Here is an 18,385-nt window from a genome sequence, read left to right as displayed (position 1 = left end):
GACAGGAGATACTTAAAAAAAACCCAGACAAAAGGACACACAGGCTGGGAATGAGTACAAGGAGCAGAACCTTACAAATACAGAGGTACATTTCTGTAGTGATATACTGGGAATGAACAGGGTATCCTGCTATGTTAAGGCGGGGGAATAATAAGATTTCACACTACAACACGGAAGAACTACCCAACAGAAAGAAACAGCCTTTAACTGTATATTTTTATATTCTATATAAGCCATATTTAATCTAAAGAAGTAAATTACAAGCCCACGGTTCAGTTCAGTCTTACTGCGAGCAATTAGAATACTAAAGCCCTGTGAACTCAGTGCTAACATTAACTCAGAGCTGTTTCATATTTGATTTCAGAACCTTTCCACCCAAGCCATTCTATAATGAAACCTAATTTTTATTATAAAGGGTGGCATTATTTACATTGTTTGGTTTTGGAGTCACCCTGTGCTTTGGTCATGAAATTGATGACCTACAGAGGCAGCTGATGCTTTCAACTGCTTCTCACCCCTCCCCAAACTCTTTCTCCCACAGTATCCCCTGTTCTCCGGGAGGTGGGTGGCAAGGTGATTCAGTGCATCTTACAGCTTCAGAAACAGCTTCCATCTCGAGTTATATAAGGAAGTTTTGCAAAGTGGCATGCTATCACTAGAGATTTAGTCATTCCATGTGGGCTGGATTCAAACTGAGATCTCAGGAGCTCAAAAGACAGTGCGACACAGCCTCCACGGAAGCCTGTGTACGGCAAGTGTGCTAGAATAGAGCCCTGTAATGAGAGGAAGCACAGGTTTTATTAACAAACAGTATGGCAAATCACAATGTCTTTTAAGATCAGTTCATACCTCCTTAGGAGAACTATAATTGGGGATGCCTTGATGTTTCACTATGTGACGAGTTGTGAATTATGCCTGAGTTACTGTACTAGCCTTCATTTAAACTTTAATGTGCATTTTGCATGGGTATAAAAACACCATTGCAGCTACAACCTATCCAACGCATAGTGGGTACCTACATGCAGAAAACAGAATGCTAACGATTGTTTTGTAAATTATTCCTCTGTCTAGCTGTACGATTTGGCTCTAGAGAATAAATCCCTTTATTTAGTTCTGTTTGCTGCTGCTCTCACAATATGCAGAAGAAGAAGTAACTTGAGGCTTGCAAGGAAATGCAAAAAAGAAAATTACCAGAAACAAAGTCAACATTTTTTAGGTGGTTAACAAAGAGGATTTCTAAGCTCCAAAAAGTCTGACTGAGCTCAGTATAGCTACCAAGTTGCAGCCCTTTGCAATAATATCCTGAATTTTCTTATTTGCCTTCATAGCCATTTCAAAAAGAAAAGCAGTTAAGTAGCAGCTTAGTGCTTTATATCTGATTAAATTTTCAGAGTACATCTACAAATTAGAAATCTTTATATTTATAAAACTATATATAGTCTATGTTTGGAAGCAAAAATGACCCTACTACATTCTTTTTGTAAAAGGACAGGACCGGAGATGCAGGTGCTGTTAAAGGGATGAGCAAGTGAACCTTGTTCTTCTGAAAAAATCTCAGCAATCAGGCTACACAAACCCTGGTGACAATATTGTCATCTGTTTAAATACTGGGACTATTGGGGAGGGGAGCTCAGCAGTGGTGGGAGGGTTTTCATGTGGCTACATGTTTATTTTGTTTAATTTGGTTTTTTGTTAACTGTTTTACTCTATAGCTTTAGCACTCTAATATCAGCTCCACAAGAAGAGGGATAAATAAAGCACTCAGGGAACTAGTAAAAGGATTCCTCTATCAGAAATATCTTACTGTTTTTAAGAATTCTCTGTCATTGTCCTTAATCTGGTTACTTTACAATTCTTTGCCATCACCATTTCTAAAACTTATAAATCCTTTCCTGCAGAGTTCAGTATTCATTACTGATGCGTCTAGGCACATGTTTCAAAAAGAATATACCAGACAAATATGTGATGTTAAAATACTCGTACTTTTAAATATTTTTATTCAAATACTTCACTAGTTCAAACTCTCCATAAGAAACCCTTTGGAAATCTGACTTATAACTAATCTTAACTTTACTGAGACCTTTTTGGTGGCTATCAGGAAATAATAAAATAAAAGCAGTTCAGATACCTGCTTTGCTAAGGCAGTAAGTAACAGGAGATTAATTTCAGAAAATATACTGAAACATTTGAAAAACTGACCATTAAAATAGGTCTCTCTCTCTAAATATTTATGAGTAATTTTACAACTGGAAGAAAGGTGTTCTGGAATACTGATATCTAGTGAGTTTTACATCTACAGCACTCACAAATAAACAATAAATATTGAGATGTGTGTTGGTCTACCTGTACTATATTTTCAGTGGGTATACAATATCCAATATAATACACGAGCTACTTGAATACCTCACACTAAACTCAAAACATTGTGAAATTCTGTGTATTTTTTACAGTGTTTCAGCACAGTTTTTACCAAAGTAATGTTTTCACTTTCAATACCAGTGTATAAATGTATTTACCCTATCAAAGATTTTGTGATGCAAACATGATTATTACTGTACCTGATTTGATCATGGTATTCTAGCAGAGATCAAATAATAGTTCCCCCCCCGCCCCCCGCTTTTTCTAGTGCCTTTAAAAAAATTCTACTATCAAAGAATGTTAATTTCTAAGGTTTGATCTAAAGATTCCTATGTAAGTATACAATTATTAGGGAAAAAGAGGCACAACGGTGAATATTTTAAAGCAATGTAATCAATATTTTTGCTTTGTGTAGATTTCCCTGCAACAATGAACAAAAAGATCTACTTCAGATTTAGAAACTCAGCTTTAAAGGGAGAGCTAGACAACAAAAAGCAAGAAAGTACTCACCTCTTCACGTAATTTTATCAACTGCAACATGAATGCACAGAAAAGATAAAAAGGAAAGAAATGGCAGGAAAGAAAGATCAGTTGTGTGACAGGATACAGAATTAACATTGACAATTTATCTGTTTACATGTTTAGCATTTAAAAATCACAGACAAACACATTAAAAGAACCTAAACATAGACTACATGCAGAGTTTTTTGAACGAATAAAGATCACTTTCTCACACTGTCACATTAAACAAAGAGAATAGTGTGAAATTCTCTTTTAAACCACATCTAAGACACCATCATGAAATAAAGGGGAATGACTTCATAGAAGTCTATAATATAAAGAAAAAAAACAAGTTTACTATTCCTCTCTTCGAAGATTGTACAGCTGAAGTGGTTTTGTATATACAAGTTTTCAGAATGTTTTCTGTATATTTTAGTTGTGACAACTGATTTCTTATTTTACTAGCAGATCTAACTTATTAATAGATGACTGCATCTTTATAGCATGTAACCAGAATTTCGATTTTTATATACCTGAGTTCAAAAGCAACTACATCATCTGATTTTATTATTGAACCTCACATAGAGGGATTTTTTTTCCAGTTAAAAAAAAATAAACCAGCTTAGTTAAATGGCTCAGAAATATGATTTATTGCACAGCATATTTAGAATTGACAAAGGAATAGGGAACAACAGGAAACATATTTCCCTCAGAAAAGACCCATTCCAGGTTCTTAATCCTAGACTACTACAAAGTGTGTGTATATATACACACATATTGTGTGTTTATATACTTTTACAGTATATACATTAATATTTACCAATTTATGCTTGTAAATTAACACAATCTAACAATACTAATAACATAGCACTGGCAGGTTTACCATAAAACTAAATAAACCCTCAGTCTGATTATCAAGCTATGCTATATTATGCTCTCCCCTCAGAGAGATAGATAAATTATTTGTACTGGAACAAAACGTATAATTACTCACACCAAATGTCTGTATAAGAGTGGCTCTTTATAAAAAAATTACAGTTCTCTCACCGATTCCAGCTGAATTCGAAATTACAACAGCTACATCATTATCTCAGTTTATGCTGATACTTCACCTACAGTTTCATAACACTAATTTTCAACACATGTGTAAGCTGAGAATGTTTACTAATAGGAAAGTCTTGCCAGCATGAAGGAAACAAAAGAACCTCCATTATTCCCTATTGTTTCATATGGCTCGTCTAAAACTGAACATACACCTCACCCCGTTATGAAAATGGACAACGAGGCTCTTAACTAGATGTAATCAGGAGGGCTACTACTACACAGACATAACCTGGAACAGCTCTTCAGTAGGTAGCTAAAGCAACTTTGTGAGAATTTCATATAAAGAAAACTGCATTGTCCGCCAAACTGGCGCTTAAATTCAAGTGCTTGGCCTATCATAAATGGGTCTCTTTCTCCAGATCTCCCCCTCCTTCTTCTTTTCCCAAAAAGGCAAACATTAAGGCTCTTTAGAAAGAGACGATCTGGGACTTGATCACATAGCTATCTTTTCTTTCTGAGGCCACCATTCTTCAGTTGACTATGATACTTAAAGGGCCAAAGTTTAAAACTACTCTCCCGCAACAGAGTCCGTTTGGGCATGCCACCCTGCTATAATCAATGAGAGTTTTAAAATGCTGCACATTTGTTTTTTCAATAGGTCCCAAACAAAAATGTTCTATCTTGTTTGTGCTGCATGGCTGAATTTAAGCTCTGCATGGGATTTGCAGCTAAGCTAAGTAATGGGAGAGGGTTTCTTTTTTTTAACATTGGCCGAAAGATATTCATTCAAATTAACAAAAGATGTATTTTTCCCCCATTTAACAATGCTCTTGATGAAAATGTGTTACCTTTACTTTTCTATTTTGAAACCTTATTTTTATTATGCTCGCCGCTCAACTGTAAACAGCATTAAGCCGTGTGCAGCCACCATTTTAGGTTATGATAATCAGCATATTTTTGAAACAAAGATTTTTCTTTTTCTTTTCTGCAATCCAGAATTTGATACAAGAGGTAATCTGTTCCTTTGTAGGCTAAAAAAAAAAAAAAAATCTGGTTTACGCTGGTTTGAACCAGTGGAATCTCTTGTGGCTAAGCCTTCTGCTGTGACTAAAATCAAAACTGCGCCGCAGAGAGCGAGGGAGCGAGATGGGGTGTGCGTGCATGTGTGTGTGTGTGTGTGCATGTATGTGTCTGTGAGGCATGTCACGTGATATAGAAAACTACCGAATTTTTTTTAAAAAGCTGATAACGCTACTGCCGTCTCTGTCCGCATATAGATAACGAATAAATGCTGAACTCTATTAAACGCCCTTTACACATTATCGTGGGTCGAACACACAATTTTCTGAACTTATGATGACAGTCTATTTATTTTGCTATAAACCCTCGGCATGTAACGAACAGATTTGTGTCTGGTAATGATCTGCTCTGCCAGGGCTATATGAAATGATACCGACCTTCTTTAGATCTTGGGGAATTAAATTGACCAACTTCACCCCCTGGTCTGTAGCTGAAGTTTGACACACTTTATGCACAGCAAGCCCAAATCTAATATTATCACAACTTTGTAGTCAGAAATTAAGTAGCTGCAGAATATTTCTTCACCACAAATCACATAGACGGTGCATGGGTATATAGACACACAGTTTAACCTAATGTGAATGTATTTAAACTTATTGATGAACGCAGTTGTGAAAGAGAAAGGAATACTGCTATATTTCAAGAAAGTTGGCAGTACCATACCTGACACTATTTTGGTAGAGAAGGATTTCTGATTTAACCCATATATTTTTCTTAAAAACATACAAATCACCACATAAAACAGTTCTATGATTACTGAAGTGATGCCACAACTTTAAGTAGTGTATCATTGCATTGAATAACTCCAAACTTCCAAGAGATTTGATAAACAGAATCACAAATAAGACTTGAAAGTAACAGAGCCCATTTCAGACCACTCTTGGAAAATAAATAACAACCCAATGCACACAGCAGGTATTTGGGGTTAGGGTTGTGAGTTCGGTTTTATTGATGCGAGATGGAACATCTCCTGATACTCAATCTCTATGTGCCTCATCCAACTACATTCATCCGATCCAAATTAAGACGAAATTAATGTATACTAAGCAATGATTTTACTAGATCCTAAATGCATTAAGAGCACTGTATCACCACATATCTCATTAAAAAGATGCATTTATTTCAAAAGAAACTTTGAACAACAGAACTGTATAATTCTTACAATTTCTTACAAGAAGTTTCTATATGCTTTATCTAGCAAATTCAGTTAAATCTTGGTACAATCATTAGAAGGCAACTGTATTCTAAGTTGTTGTCATCTTCATGTGACGATTGGTACTTATGAGAGATGTGGAAAAATTAAGAATATGAAAGATATATTATCATTTGCTAATTCTCCAGTCTTGCACTTCAATCTGTCGTCTTGGTAGAACAATTGGAAACATACCTATGGCCCTGTTCATTACAGCTTATAACTTGGCTGTGGTTTGCTGTAACTGTACCTTTGAAACTCAACTGAAAAAACAGAAGTTGAATAAAGAAAAGATCCAGGTTTTTTTATACTTCCAGAGCCCCATTTATTTCAAGATAATATGGTCATACTAGCCAGTGTTTATCAAGTTCCTTTTGTTTTCTCTCTCCAACAATGCAAACGCTTATCATGATGACAAAACCCCATACCTAAAACATGCAAGCCCACATCTCTCGTTCCCCTTGGGCACCTCAGCCAAAGCAGATATTCAGCATTTCTATTGGCAGATTTTAACAATATTTGTATATTGGTATAGGAGCAATTCTAAGCTGCCAACTTTTTTCAATGGCTTCTCTGTCAGAAGAGAAATCTCTCTTCTCCCCTTTCACTGCTGGGTGACTGAAATGGGGAAAACAATCCCATCATTTTTCAGTTTAACTAATTTAACATAATACAAACCCAGCATCCCTTCATCATCTAGTCCAAGTTTTCCATTGATATAATAATGTAGATAAGTAGAAGTGTATTAGACCTATGATTACTGAGTTAAATACATTGACATAACATGCCCAGTACACAGCAAGTACCTAAAGCTTACACTTGCTTTGGATACTGTATACTCTGATAAGCTAAACATCATACTGAAGTTTATGCCCTAACTGCTAGTACCCTCAACTACATTCATATAAGTAAACATATAAATAAAGAAATTTCCTAAGAAAAAGAGGTTGCGAGATTGATTATTGGAACAACACAATAAATCATATTTTGTAAAAATACTGGCTTTAAAATTTTTAAATGAAGTTGGGTGAATCCTTTAAGGTGATACTGCATAACATTTTTCAAGGAAGGAAAGCAATTCAGAACTTTTAACTGTATGGGGGTAAGAATTTCAAGTTGGGTTATAGAAAAGGATTTGGATTACCTAAAGGACTACATAAAATTCCTTTACCATCCAAAATTTTCTTCCATTTAAAAAGTGGTCATTTGGAAGAAGAACCTCATGTTGACAAATGGTTGAAGGTATCATTTGGTTCCTTGAGATGAGACCATGTTTCTTCCATCAAGTTTAGAAAAAAAAGATCATAACTCACAAAAAGTGCATAGGAACCAGTTATTTAACCATTCCTTAAAAAGTGAAAATAAAATATTTTATCTCATCCCTACACATAAGATATTCTGTTATAAGTAAAGCTTCTTATCACAATTGCCCTTTTATGTCTGAATTCACAGAATTTTTTCTTGAAATGTAAAAATAGCAGCATCTTAAAAGAAATAAAATCAGAATCTTAACACTTTCACAGGATTGAGTTTATGATTATGATACACAGACTGTGAAACTTTTCCCCCTAAAATCATCCTTTCCATAAATTAATTATTTAGGTATAACAACTAATCTTTATTTTAATCAAATTTTGGAATCGCCCTTTGATATAATATATAAACATGAAGATTAATCTCTTAAATTCTTCATGAATTCACATGAATATTAGACCCGCTATTCACTGTAGTCTTATGTCTACAGATACATTGTAACCTGTGCATAATTTCATTAATGTATGTATTAAAATCTATTACAGGGTTTAAAACTTAAACAGCACGTTTGAAATACTGTATAAGCTTAAGGCTAATGGGTTCCATGCTGTAAAATTCATTGTACTGGGATAAGTCTCCAATTCTTTCTTTTTTTCTATCCTTAGTGGAACTGAGCTTATATTGAGGGTAGAAGATACTAAAAATTTCAGAACATGGTTCTGATCTGTTTCCTCATTTAATATTGCATTTATCATGTAAAAATTTAAACAAGTTTCACATTCACTGCCAAAATAATTTAAATTCTATCTGGTCAGAAGAGTAAATCTGATATTTAAGAAAACTTTCAACTAACTTCTAACTCAAAATGCATAATTTTCATTACAGCTGACATGATTTTAAAACAGAAAAGAAACATTCTGCTTTCAGACAGAGCTTGTCAAACAAATTTCAGCACCAAAAGAAATATTAACAGGTGCGTCAAAGTCCCCTGAATATAACGTTGCTTTTATAATTTCCAGTAGTCTTGTAGGATCTTCACTGTAGTGTCCAGAACAACAACACGGGTATGAGATTTAAAAAAAGCCTCAGGATTAACAAGCTTTCCTTCATTAAGAGATGGATAGCACTCTGCATTCTAGTACAACACGCATTATGAAGTCATGCTTTTATTAGTACAACTTTTGGTTTTGGTACAAGGAGAGAAAAATCTGTTTAGGGAAGGAATCACACAAGGAAACTGAGTGGGGTACTACCTAATTCTGAGAAAGCACTTTCATTTGTTTTGCCTGCCAGTGTTGATTTAATTATACTGCATTATTATCAAAGCTGCATTATGTACTTTTTTTATTCCTTTTACATGTGTTTGAGGTGAAGACCTTGGCTTTGTCGGCAAACAGCGCGTTTCAAGTTATTTCTTAAGTACTAAATAATAAAGAAAAGAGAAGAAAAGATTTTTTTTTTAAGATAGCAGACAGTGATCACAAGTTAAAGGGTTAAATGTAAGATCTCCAAGAAACATTTTGAAGTTGATTAAGACCCCAGCTTTGCATTAAACAGTATCACTTCCACATGAGTTGTTGCTAATGCTGTTAAGGAGCAGCTTGAGAAGCCCAGTGTGCCAGTGACCTCCTTCACCCTCCAGCCACCCACTAGGGCTTCTTGATTAGCATCCTACCTGGTTCTCTGAGGAATTCCCGTCATCCCCTAGGAGCTCATTCCGCACCTCATCACTGTAGGCGATCCGTGACCTTTTCTGTAAAACAAAAAGAAAAAAGGGTTAGGAAGTAAAGCTCCGAAGCCATTGGTATCAAGGCTGATCATCTTAAACCTCGAGAGCCCCCTAATGGATACCTATTTGATAAAAAAAAATAAAAATCTGCAAGTAAAAGTTATTACAAAGTTCTTCAACCACTGTATTTTGACAAATCTGCATGGCAAAACCTTAGCACTTCTAAGCCAGTCACATCCTCAACATTTCAGCAATGAAAGCAGCTTCAGTGAAGCTCAAGATATGTAACATGTGATCCCACTTCTGATAATCAGGTAACCTTGACAAGTAACACATGCTAATATCAGAAGCATTGCAGAAATACACGTGTATTTTTCTGAAGAACACTTGCCAGCTGGACGCAAAACCCAGAGTAACACCACCGTGGAAGAAGGCTGAGCTTTTCCTATATTAAAAAAGCAAAAAACCTGAACAACATACATTTGACAAAACTGGTTGAACTGAATGATGTAGAAAATTAACAAGCATTTTCTATGATGCTGAGGCTATGAAGGCCTACGGGGGAAGGACTAGAGATCAAAGGGCAAAAGAAAGCAGAGGAAACAGCAGTACAAGCAAACATTGGTTTACAGTTTATGAAAATGCCACAAAACTAGGACAGCCATTCATTCAGTCTTTATGACAGACAGTCATTTTTCACAGCTTACGAGGACTAGATTTGCCCATGAACTGATCATCACATTGATTCTAAGTGAGATCAAGCGCTGAGTAACAGAAAGCAAATGTCTGAAGATTACCAAGGTAGCACAACATTAAATGGAACAACAGGGAAGTCCAGAAAGAGAACATCAGCCCAGCTTTCAATTTCTCTGTTAGCTAAACAACAGGCCCTAGTCGGTTAATACTCCTACATTCACCATTGAAAGAAAGAAAGGATGTTTTACATATTGCCTAAAATCTTTTAATATCTGAGTGCAGTTATGACGAATTTTACACCTCATCTGAAGAAGAAACCCAAGAGTAGCAAGAACTGAGCTGTAGGGCTTTCCTTTATTGATGGGAGTTTCCCTCACCCTCTGCCGTGGCAGTCACTACCAGTAGGAACTCACCAAAACCAAGTCCCTCCTCAAACCTACCCTAATTGGACAAACATGTCAAAAAAAAAAAAAAAAAACGTGCCTGGGATTAGGGCGCAGGAAACAACCCACTAGAAATTATACTGAGCTCTGGGAAATTCATTACTTCTGTGACTGAAGTTTGAAAGTGGACCACTGCTTATGCTAGGAAAGTAGCACTGGAATAAGCCTTGGTCATCTCAGATCAACACGTTTTAGCTTTTTATCCTGTGTTGTTCCCCCGTTATTAGTAATTTGTGATTCAGTTGCTCATGTTCAGACCTAGATTACAGACCAAAGCTACAGATGTACGTAGCAAGGACAAAGCATACCATGGACCTACTATCAGAGCTGAATTGTGCCAAATCTTTTGGAGATCTCAGCTGTCACAGTTTCATACTAACCAAGCTAAAGTAGTCTACAGCATTAAAGGAAATGAGAACCTTTAAACAGGCTGTGGTATCAGAGCTGCCTGTTTAAATTATTCATTTCATCACTATGGGGGACTAAAACACTCCACAGTATGCAAGAATATCATATGGAGATAGGTTTTGTTTTCCTCTTTTTTCACCAAAAAGCCAACAAATTGGCATAGATTGCTCAATTATATTATTTTCCTATTTTTATTTGATACACATCAAACAAGGTAGGAAATTACAAATATATACCAATAAATATCTAATCTTCTTTTCTGATTAAGATTCAATCTTCTCATTCAAGGTCTAGTAGTTCAACTGCACAGTCTCTCCCAATTTTGCAAAATTACTCAGTCCCATTGATTCTTTTTATGGTGAATGTATTTATCATTATTAGACTCAGACGATGAGCATGATGCATCATGAGCTTGTTCTCCAGTGAACAAGTTGCCTAATTATATGTAGAGACTGAGATAGTCCTTGGTTACACATAATTTATTTGAAAGATTTAACTGGTTGATATTCTCATTCATAAGAGAGTGCATGAAAGAAAGGAAAAAGAATGTTATTCATGGGAAAGAAATAAATCTTAATAGCAATACAATTTTTAGACTCCCATACCAATCCTTTATATCATCATCACTGAACTTAATAAATATATTTGTACCATTGTTCTTTTATTGCAATAATCTGTCATGATCTGATAATCAGCAATTATATTAAAAGAAATAACCCTTTGACTACAATTAGGTGTAACTCTTTGCCATAATCAATAAATAATTTGATACTACTTTTGATCACAGTTTCACTACCGAATGAATCAATAATATAAAAGGAAAGGCCTTTGAACTAAAGTGTTCATTTGTTCTTGCAGGATTTGTCCAAAATATCAATATCTTGAATTAGTATTCTTATTTTTATTAAAGTAATATTGGCTAACAATTTCAAATGTGGCCTTCAAAATAAGTTGAGTTCATCTGAACTCAACAATTAAATAGTATTCAGATTTTTTTCTTTCATAACTATTAGCTGTTTATAAATATGTACATTAGCCAAATGCAAGAATGATAGTTTGAGCTGGAAATGTCACACACGCTGCTACAGTTTGAAGGAACCCAATTCATAATGCATTTTATAAATAGTTAATGACTTCTATACATAAGCTAACCAGGCAAATCAAGAAATTGTCAACATTTTTAGTCTTAGTTGTCAGTTACCACTGTCTACTGGTACTTTATATGTGTGTTTCTAGAAAAGACAGAAGCTTTACAGAGCTTGTAATCCAAGGCATTTCTGGGCAGCTCAATATAGGTTTAAGAGCTTCTGTGCAAATTTTTTTATCTGTAAAGGTCTATCATATATAGAAGTTTTCCTTGTATTTTGGGTTTTTTTATATATACATAGACAAAAAGTTTAAGCAAACATGTGTTTTCAACTCAAGTGTATGTGTTTGCATTCAAATATAGTTTGCTCATGAACACAACAACACAAAAGGGTTAAGCTACTTTCTACAAGAACTTCAAGACAGAGAAAGTTTCAGAGGCTGTTTTAAATGTACTACAGTACCCAGACCTTGTGACAAGGAAGAATTTCTGATTCCAGGCAGATCTCTCTTGGTTTATGAACAGGATTTTTGCATACTGATTGGGTGATTTTCTTAAAGCCCTGTTCAAACAGATACACTTGCTCAGTTCTGTCTGGCAATTTGGCTTTAAACAATCTGTCTACTTGACCCAAGCCTTAACATTTCCCTATAGAACTGAATGTGTTCATGGGCAAGCACAGCTAAATTAGAATTGAAATGAATTAACTCAGCTTAAACTAATTAAGATCTGTGATCTGCAGTACCACCCCCCCTGTATGATTCTACATGTGAAGTAGGGTACATGTAACCAGACTGTAAGAATACTGCTATACTACTAATCTGAGCATAACAATGAAGTTCGTCCATTACTAAAGCATATGAGAAGTTAATTTCCATGGCCTACACATGGCAAAGCAATTGCTTAAATTGCCTCACCTGGGAATTTAATACAATGTTATCATCAGGCCAGCCACACTGTAAATAGATTTATAATGCTTTCCATGTGCTGGGCTAGGTTGCATATGAATTAAGTAATGATCTGGTATTACAATACAATCAGCTAGTTCCCACACCTGGCAGACAGGATATTTTGCTAAATTACTACCTATAGATACATCACAACATAAAAACAGAAAAGGCAATGGGAAAACAATCCACGTGGTGTATGACTGATTTTTACACGGTAACCAAATAAGATGTAGATAGAAAGAGGTATCCAAAATAATCTGCTTCCAACATCTGCACAACAGAATGCATACTTATTCATTTCTATTCAATTTTGGCCTAATTTTCCGCATTCTATACTTTAATTACTCATCCATATTCTGAAATGTTCCCATTAGTGAAGGCCAGAACTAACCAATGCCCCCTCACTCCAATGCGCATTCAGCAATCAGCCAAATAATTGATATGAAGTACCGCACATTTTTATATCTGAACTCAAGAATAGCTTTCCTGCTCCTAAACGCTAAGCAAGCAAACCTAGATGCATTTCAGACAAACTGTCCAAGTAAATCCTTTTGGTCTAACTTCTCCATTTTCCAGGCTCAATGTTTTAAGAACAGACTAAACAGATTTATTTTTTTTTCTGGTGAACTATATGTAAACAAACAACAAGTTTATTTATCCACAAACATCTGCTTTCACACAAAATTCATTAGTTTCCCAGTATGGTTTAAAATGTTTTAAAAAAATCTTCAGGCATCTGTTTCAGAGTTTGACCCTGCTCTACATGTAAATAAATACCCGAGATTAGCACAACCAGAAAAAATTTGTAGGAATAAATAAGATTTTATTTTGTGTTCTTCGACACAGTTAGTTTTGCCAATGCTCTTGCTAAAAGCAAAGTGAAAAAGGTGACTTGATCCCCAAATGGACTGCTAAATACTGCAGAATGTACACTTCATCTCTGCATTTCTGAATAGATACTGAAGTGGTTTAACTTAGAAGAAAAATAAGTGATCCTACTTAACAATATCAGAGCTTGTACTTAAAAAGCAACACGACATCACTTCTTCAGGAAATAAAATAACTGAAATCGCTTAAGAAAGTGTGTTCAAACTTCAGTTTTCAAAACTTCTGCATTTCTTTGTAAAGGTGATCCAGGAACAATAGACTCAACACTTCAGACTGCTATTTGAAAGGAGTTTTCCTGTTCCTATATAGCTTAGTTTTTATTGATTGTGTGTAAGAAGCAGGAAAATGATTACATAGTGCTAATATACAACCCGATGCAGTGCTGGACTTCCAAGCCTTTCCTTATGAAAATAAAAGAAATCCCAAAGCTGATACATTTCTATCCAAAAGGAAATAAAAATTCTTCTACAAATACTATAAAACCCATTAAAAGAATCAAATCAACAGTAAGTGTTGGCTGGTGAAAGTCAGTGTCTAAGCCACTCCTGTTCTTGCCCGCCCTTCCTGCACGCACACAGGAAGATTGCAGGCAACTCTGAAAGACAAATGCCCAACTGAAACCCTGTCTTCTGCCACTCCACCAAAAGTCATTGGTTTCCTACCACAGCAGAGAGAAATCAAACTTCATGTGCTAATGTGAAATGAATGCAGAGATGCTATCGCCCATTTTAAGTAGAAGTCACAAGTCTATAAATCTGCTTTTCAATAATCATCATCAAACACACTTTTAGTTTCATTATAGGGTGAGGGCAGAGAGGAAGGTCAAGCCAGCCCCCAGGAGGATACAACACATTGTATTATGTTAGTTGTGGAAAACGCAGCTTCTGCCCATAAAACCACTTCCATCTCAAACACGTGACCAGTGGACCGTGTATGTCACCAACAACCCGCAAGACTGCACCTGCTGTAGGTAGGGAAAAAAACAGATGACCTGAGAGAGAACTGTAACTCATTGTTTCTGTGAAATTTAGGAATAAGAGATGATTTCTATTGTGCAAAAGACATTTACATTTAGGAAAACAGCTTACATTTACTTGAGCTCTGCCTTTTAAACTTAACCTACAAAAGAGAAGACCTCTCTTCTAGTTTTTAGAGGATGCTTGAAAACTCACTACCATCACTTCCAATTTAACAAGACCACATCTACATAAAAGTAATATAATAAAGCACAGGAGTTACAAATCTAAGCATGGGAAACTTCAGATAAGCTTTGTTTAGGCTTGGATAGCACTCTCCAAACATAACAATAACTCCTGTTAGCCTGCAGTGTATACATCTTTTTTTTTTACTTTTAATTACAAGTACTCATCTTTTTGCTTGTTTGAATTACCAGACCCTGTTCCCAAATCTTGGTCCCTACATATACACTACTTTATTCTTTCCCCAGAATTCCATTTCTCCAAGGTGCTTTCAGCTCTGGGCTGTTCTGCACAACAGTGTCTGCCTTTTCACTTTTCTGCCATAATCTCAAAAAAATATGCCAGGCATCAGCTGACACATGAAGGGTACCTGAGTCTTCCTGCAAATTGAAATATAAGCTGACTTCACCGTTACATATAAAATAAAATAACGCTTGATGCAAAGAATAATTACATAGAAAAAAGGTGTAATTAAGATGGTTTGCATATAAATATACCAATAAGTTGCTCAGCCTGTGAATTTCAATGCAAGTATTTGAAAAATACTTTATGTATAAGACAGTCTAGTCAAAACTGATTTTTGGATGTTACTGTCCATGCTTCCTGAATTTATTATTCTTGCTCTGACACAATATAGCTGGGAATCCTCTCCTTTCTTCTAGATCACGTGTACTTACAAGCAAACACATTGCCTTGTCTGAAAATGAGAAAAATTATCTGAGTTCAGTAATTTTAGTAGTTAAGTGGTCACAAGTGGGCTTTGAAGTTTGCAGCAGATGGAAGGAGGGGTAAATCTGTATCTTCACTTGCTCCCCACCAGGCTCTACCGGGACAGAACCTGTTGTTTCATGCTGTGTTAAATCAATAGCTAATATGATAAAATACAAGCCCAATGTTCAGACATAGCATTTTCTGGTTTTATCACAAGCTGATGATTAGCAGCTCTTGCTTTACCCTACCTGAGATAAAAGTCAATAACTAATCCACTACCCATAATTTATCTAACCAAAGTCCTCCTCCTTTTGATACTGCCTCTGCATTTTACTTCTCCAACCTCTCCCATTCAGTGAAAATACTTATAAATAATCATTTCCTAAAGTACATAAAGCAGATGAAAAATAATTATTACTATAATGCACATATGTCTATAAAAAAATACCCACGCTGACCCCTCTCCTACTTGGTTTGTTTCTTCAGAACTTAAGCCTTGAAACACAGTGTAACAGAAAGGCAGTACATTTAAACAGAATATTGGTATACAAAAACTATTTGGCATATAAAGTGTCTTTCTGATAGACAGGTTTCAGCTAATTTGTTATTTTTCACCTTACCTGTAGCATAATCAGAAATCCTGCCTCTAAGTGGACCAACATACAACAAAAAGAATAATGAGAAACACTGATACTGGCAATAGCTCAATTCCCAGTAAATATTGATGTCCAAACTCATAAAATTCACTGAGTATTTCTGTTTTGTCCCTGTTCCTATGTTGTCACCAACAACGCTTACACATTTCTATTGATCTTGTTTATAGCTGCCTAGATTTTCACTGTCAAGACAACATAGCGTGAACCTTAAGGAAAACCTCACTTTATATAAGACTGCATAAAGACTGCCATATCAGTCAAAGTTTCAATTAGTCCAGAACTTGTACTGCCTCCTATAGTGGCCATTAATGGATAATAAGAAGATATCTTAAGGAACAGAATAGGGATGGAATGATTCTCATATCAGTAGATGCTGCCCGTTTCTGATGATCAGCAGTTCAGGGAGTTTAAGGTACACTTAAGATCTTCATACTTAATAAACTTTGATGGTCACTGCTTACGTAATGCTTCTTTTATTTAAATAGCAAGTGAACAAGCATTCATGCACAAGAAAGATGTTCAGATCTCAATATTAAGGCAAAGATTAAATTCAAATTTATCACACTTTTCATCTGAACAAAACTGAAGTGAAGCTCCAAAGAAAAGATTGCAGCAATTAAAATACCTAAAGTAATGAATTTCAATCACAGAATGTTGTAATATCTCTTCCATGGGGCATGTATTGGCAATACAAACTTAATCAAGAGGTTCTCATCTTTACAGGGTAAACTCCACTGTAAGAGAAAGATTATCTAATGAATCACTTTCCAGTTTCTGCTCATACAGGTCATTTGCTCTTCCAGTCTTTAATAAACCATGGCAAATATTCAAATTACTCCGATTAGAAAAATAGAGCTATACTCAATAGTCATATCATATCTCTGCTCAGCTCCTTTGAAGTGCAAGAAAGGCCCAGTACCATTTGACCAAACATCTGTCCCTCCACCCTACCAGCTGTTCTTGCATGGCACAGTTTAGAAACTTCTGGTATAACAAAGCTGTTAGCATCAAATAAAGATGATCTAATACACACAAAAACAAAGTTTGATAGCATACGGCAAACAGTATTTCCAACTCCAATTCATGAACCTGACATGCAAAACCAACACAGAAAGAATATAAGGAACAGAAGGGAAAAAAAATCCAAGTCTATATTATGTCTGGATTTTTTAATTCCTGAGCATTCAGGGACACTCAAATTTATGTAATCAATTTAGGTCAAAATATCAATGGAGTCCCACAAAGATACCATAAGTGACAGCAACCATTCTACTAAACTCTCAGCACCTGCTGCTCTTTCACTTTTCCTGTCATTCGTGTCTGATACCTTTCACAATTCATGCCTTCTTCCCACATTTTATCACATGCTTTCTCCAGTGTGACCACACTCACCTCTTTCTATGACAAAGTATGATGAAATACCATATTTTGTTCCCTTTCCCACTACTTATTTCATTCCCTACTGGTTCCCTTCCTCTGCCCAGATATTTGGGTCCTATCCTAACCTCCTCCTCTCAAGTCCTGCACAGGACTGCATGACAAACAAGGGATGGAGAAGGTTCAATAAAAGATAAGAACTCAACAGTAACGTGTATTCCAGCCTGAAAGATCAAAAAAAAAAAAAAAGGTAAAATACAGTTCCAGTTAGTCATGAACACACTGTGTGATGAACCATCTATGCTTTTAAATATTTACCTAGATTTTGCAGCACATAAAAAAAATATATGATCACAGAATTTGAACAAAAAGGTCAGTATACCTACAGATATGAGAGAAATAAGCAAGAATTAGGATCTTTCAGGAGATACCTATGAGTAAATGCATAAGGAATTGATCAGTACATTTGTGTATTAACATATCCTTATATAAAACAACAGTGACTGCATACTCAAAGATATTCTGAAAATTTCCAAGAATCAAAGTACATAAAAGTTGCCCATAGAGATGCTCTTGGAGTAACATATTTTAACTAGCAAGAAGCACTCAAGACTAAAATTCATGTCTTGGATGGCTGTCAGCCAGGGGAAAACTTGTCCTGCAGTAAATCAGAAAAGTAATACTTGAGTATTAACTGCAAAACGTAAGGGATTACACAGTTTAGCAGCAAAAATGGAATGCATGCAGCTGACTTGGGGAATATTTTTATCTGGGGATGAAAATCAATTAATGCACCTTTAGAAACTATTTTA

The 18,385-nt window shown here is 35.5% G+C and overlaps 1 protein-coding gene across 4 annotated transcripts in view; it reads right to left on the bottom strand.

Moving 5' to 3' along the window:
* The window catches only part of VTI1A (vesicle transport through interaction with t-SNAREs 1A), a 272,765-nt gene that overhangs the window by 212,529 nt on the left and 41,851 nt on the right, over window positions 1–18,385 (bottom strand). For 2 of the 4 annotated variants that reach the window (XM_069863298.1, XM_069863296.1), the window contains exons 4-5: window positions 9,105–9,182; window positions 2,869–2,889 (exon numbers count right to left, since the gene is read on the bottom strand). In XM_069863298.1, the coding sequence (XP_069719399.1) occupies window positions 2,869–2,889; window positions 9,105–9,182 (99 nt within the window). The remainder of the gene's footprint in view (window positions 1–2,868; window positions 2,890–9,104; window positions 9,183–18,385) is intronic. The other 2 variants (XM_069863299.1, XM_069863297.1) reach the window with 1 other exon arrangement.

The sequence above is a fragment of the Phaenicophaeus curvirostris genome, chromosome 9, assembly GCF_032191515.1.
Source record: "Phaenicophaeus curvirostris isolate KB17595 chromosome 9, BPBGC_Pcur_1.0, whole genome shotgun sequence".
In the NCBI taxonomy this organism is placed as follows: domain Eukaryota; kingdom Metazoa; phylum Chordata; class Aves; order Cuculiformes; family Cuculidae; genus Phaenicophaeus; species Phaenicophaeus curvirostris.
Note: the sequence above shows the minus strand (reverse complement) of the source record. Positions and strands in the feature narration are given on the sequence as shown.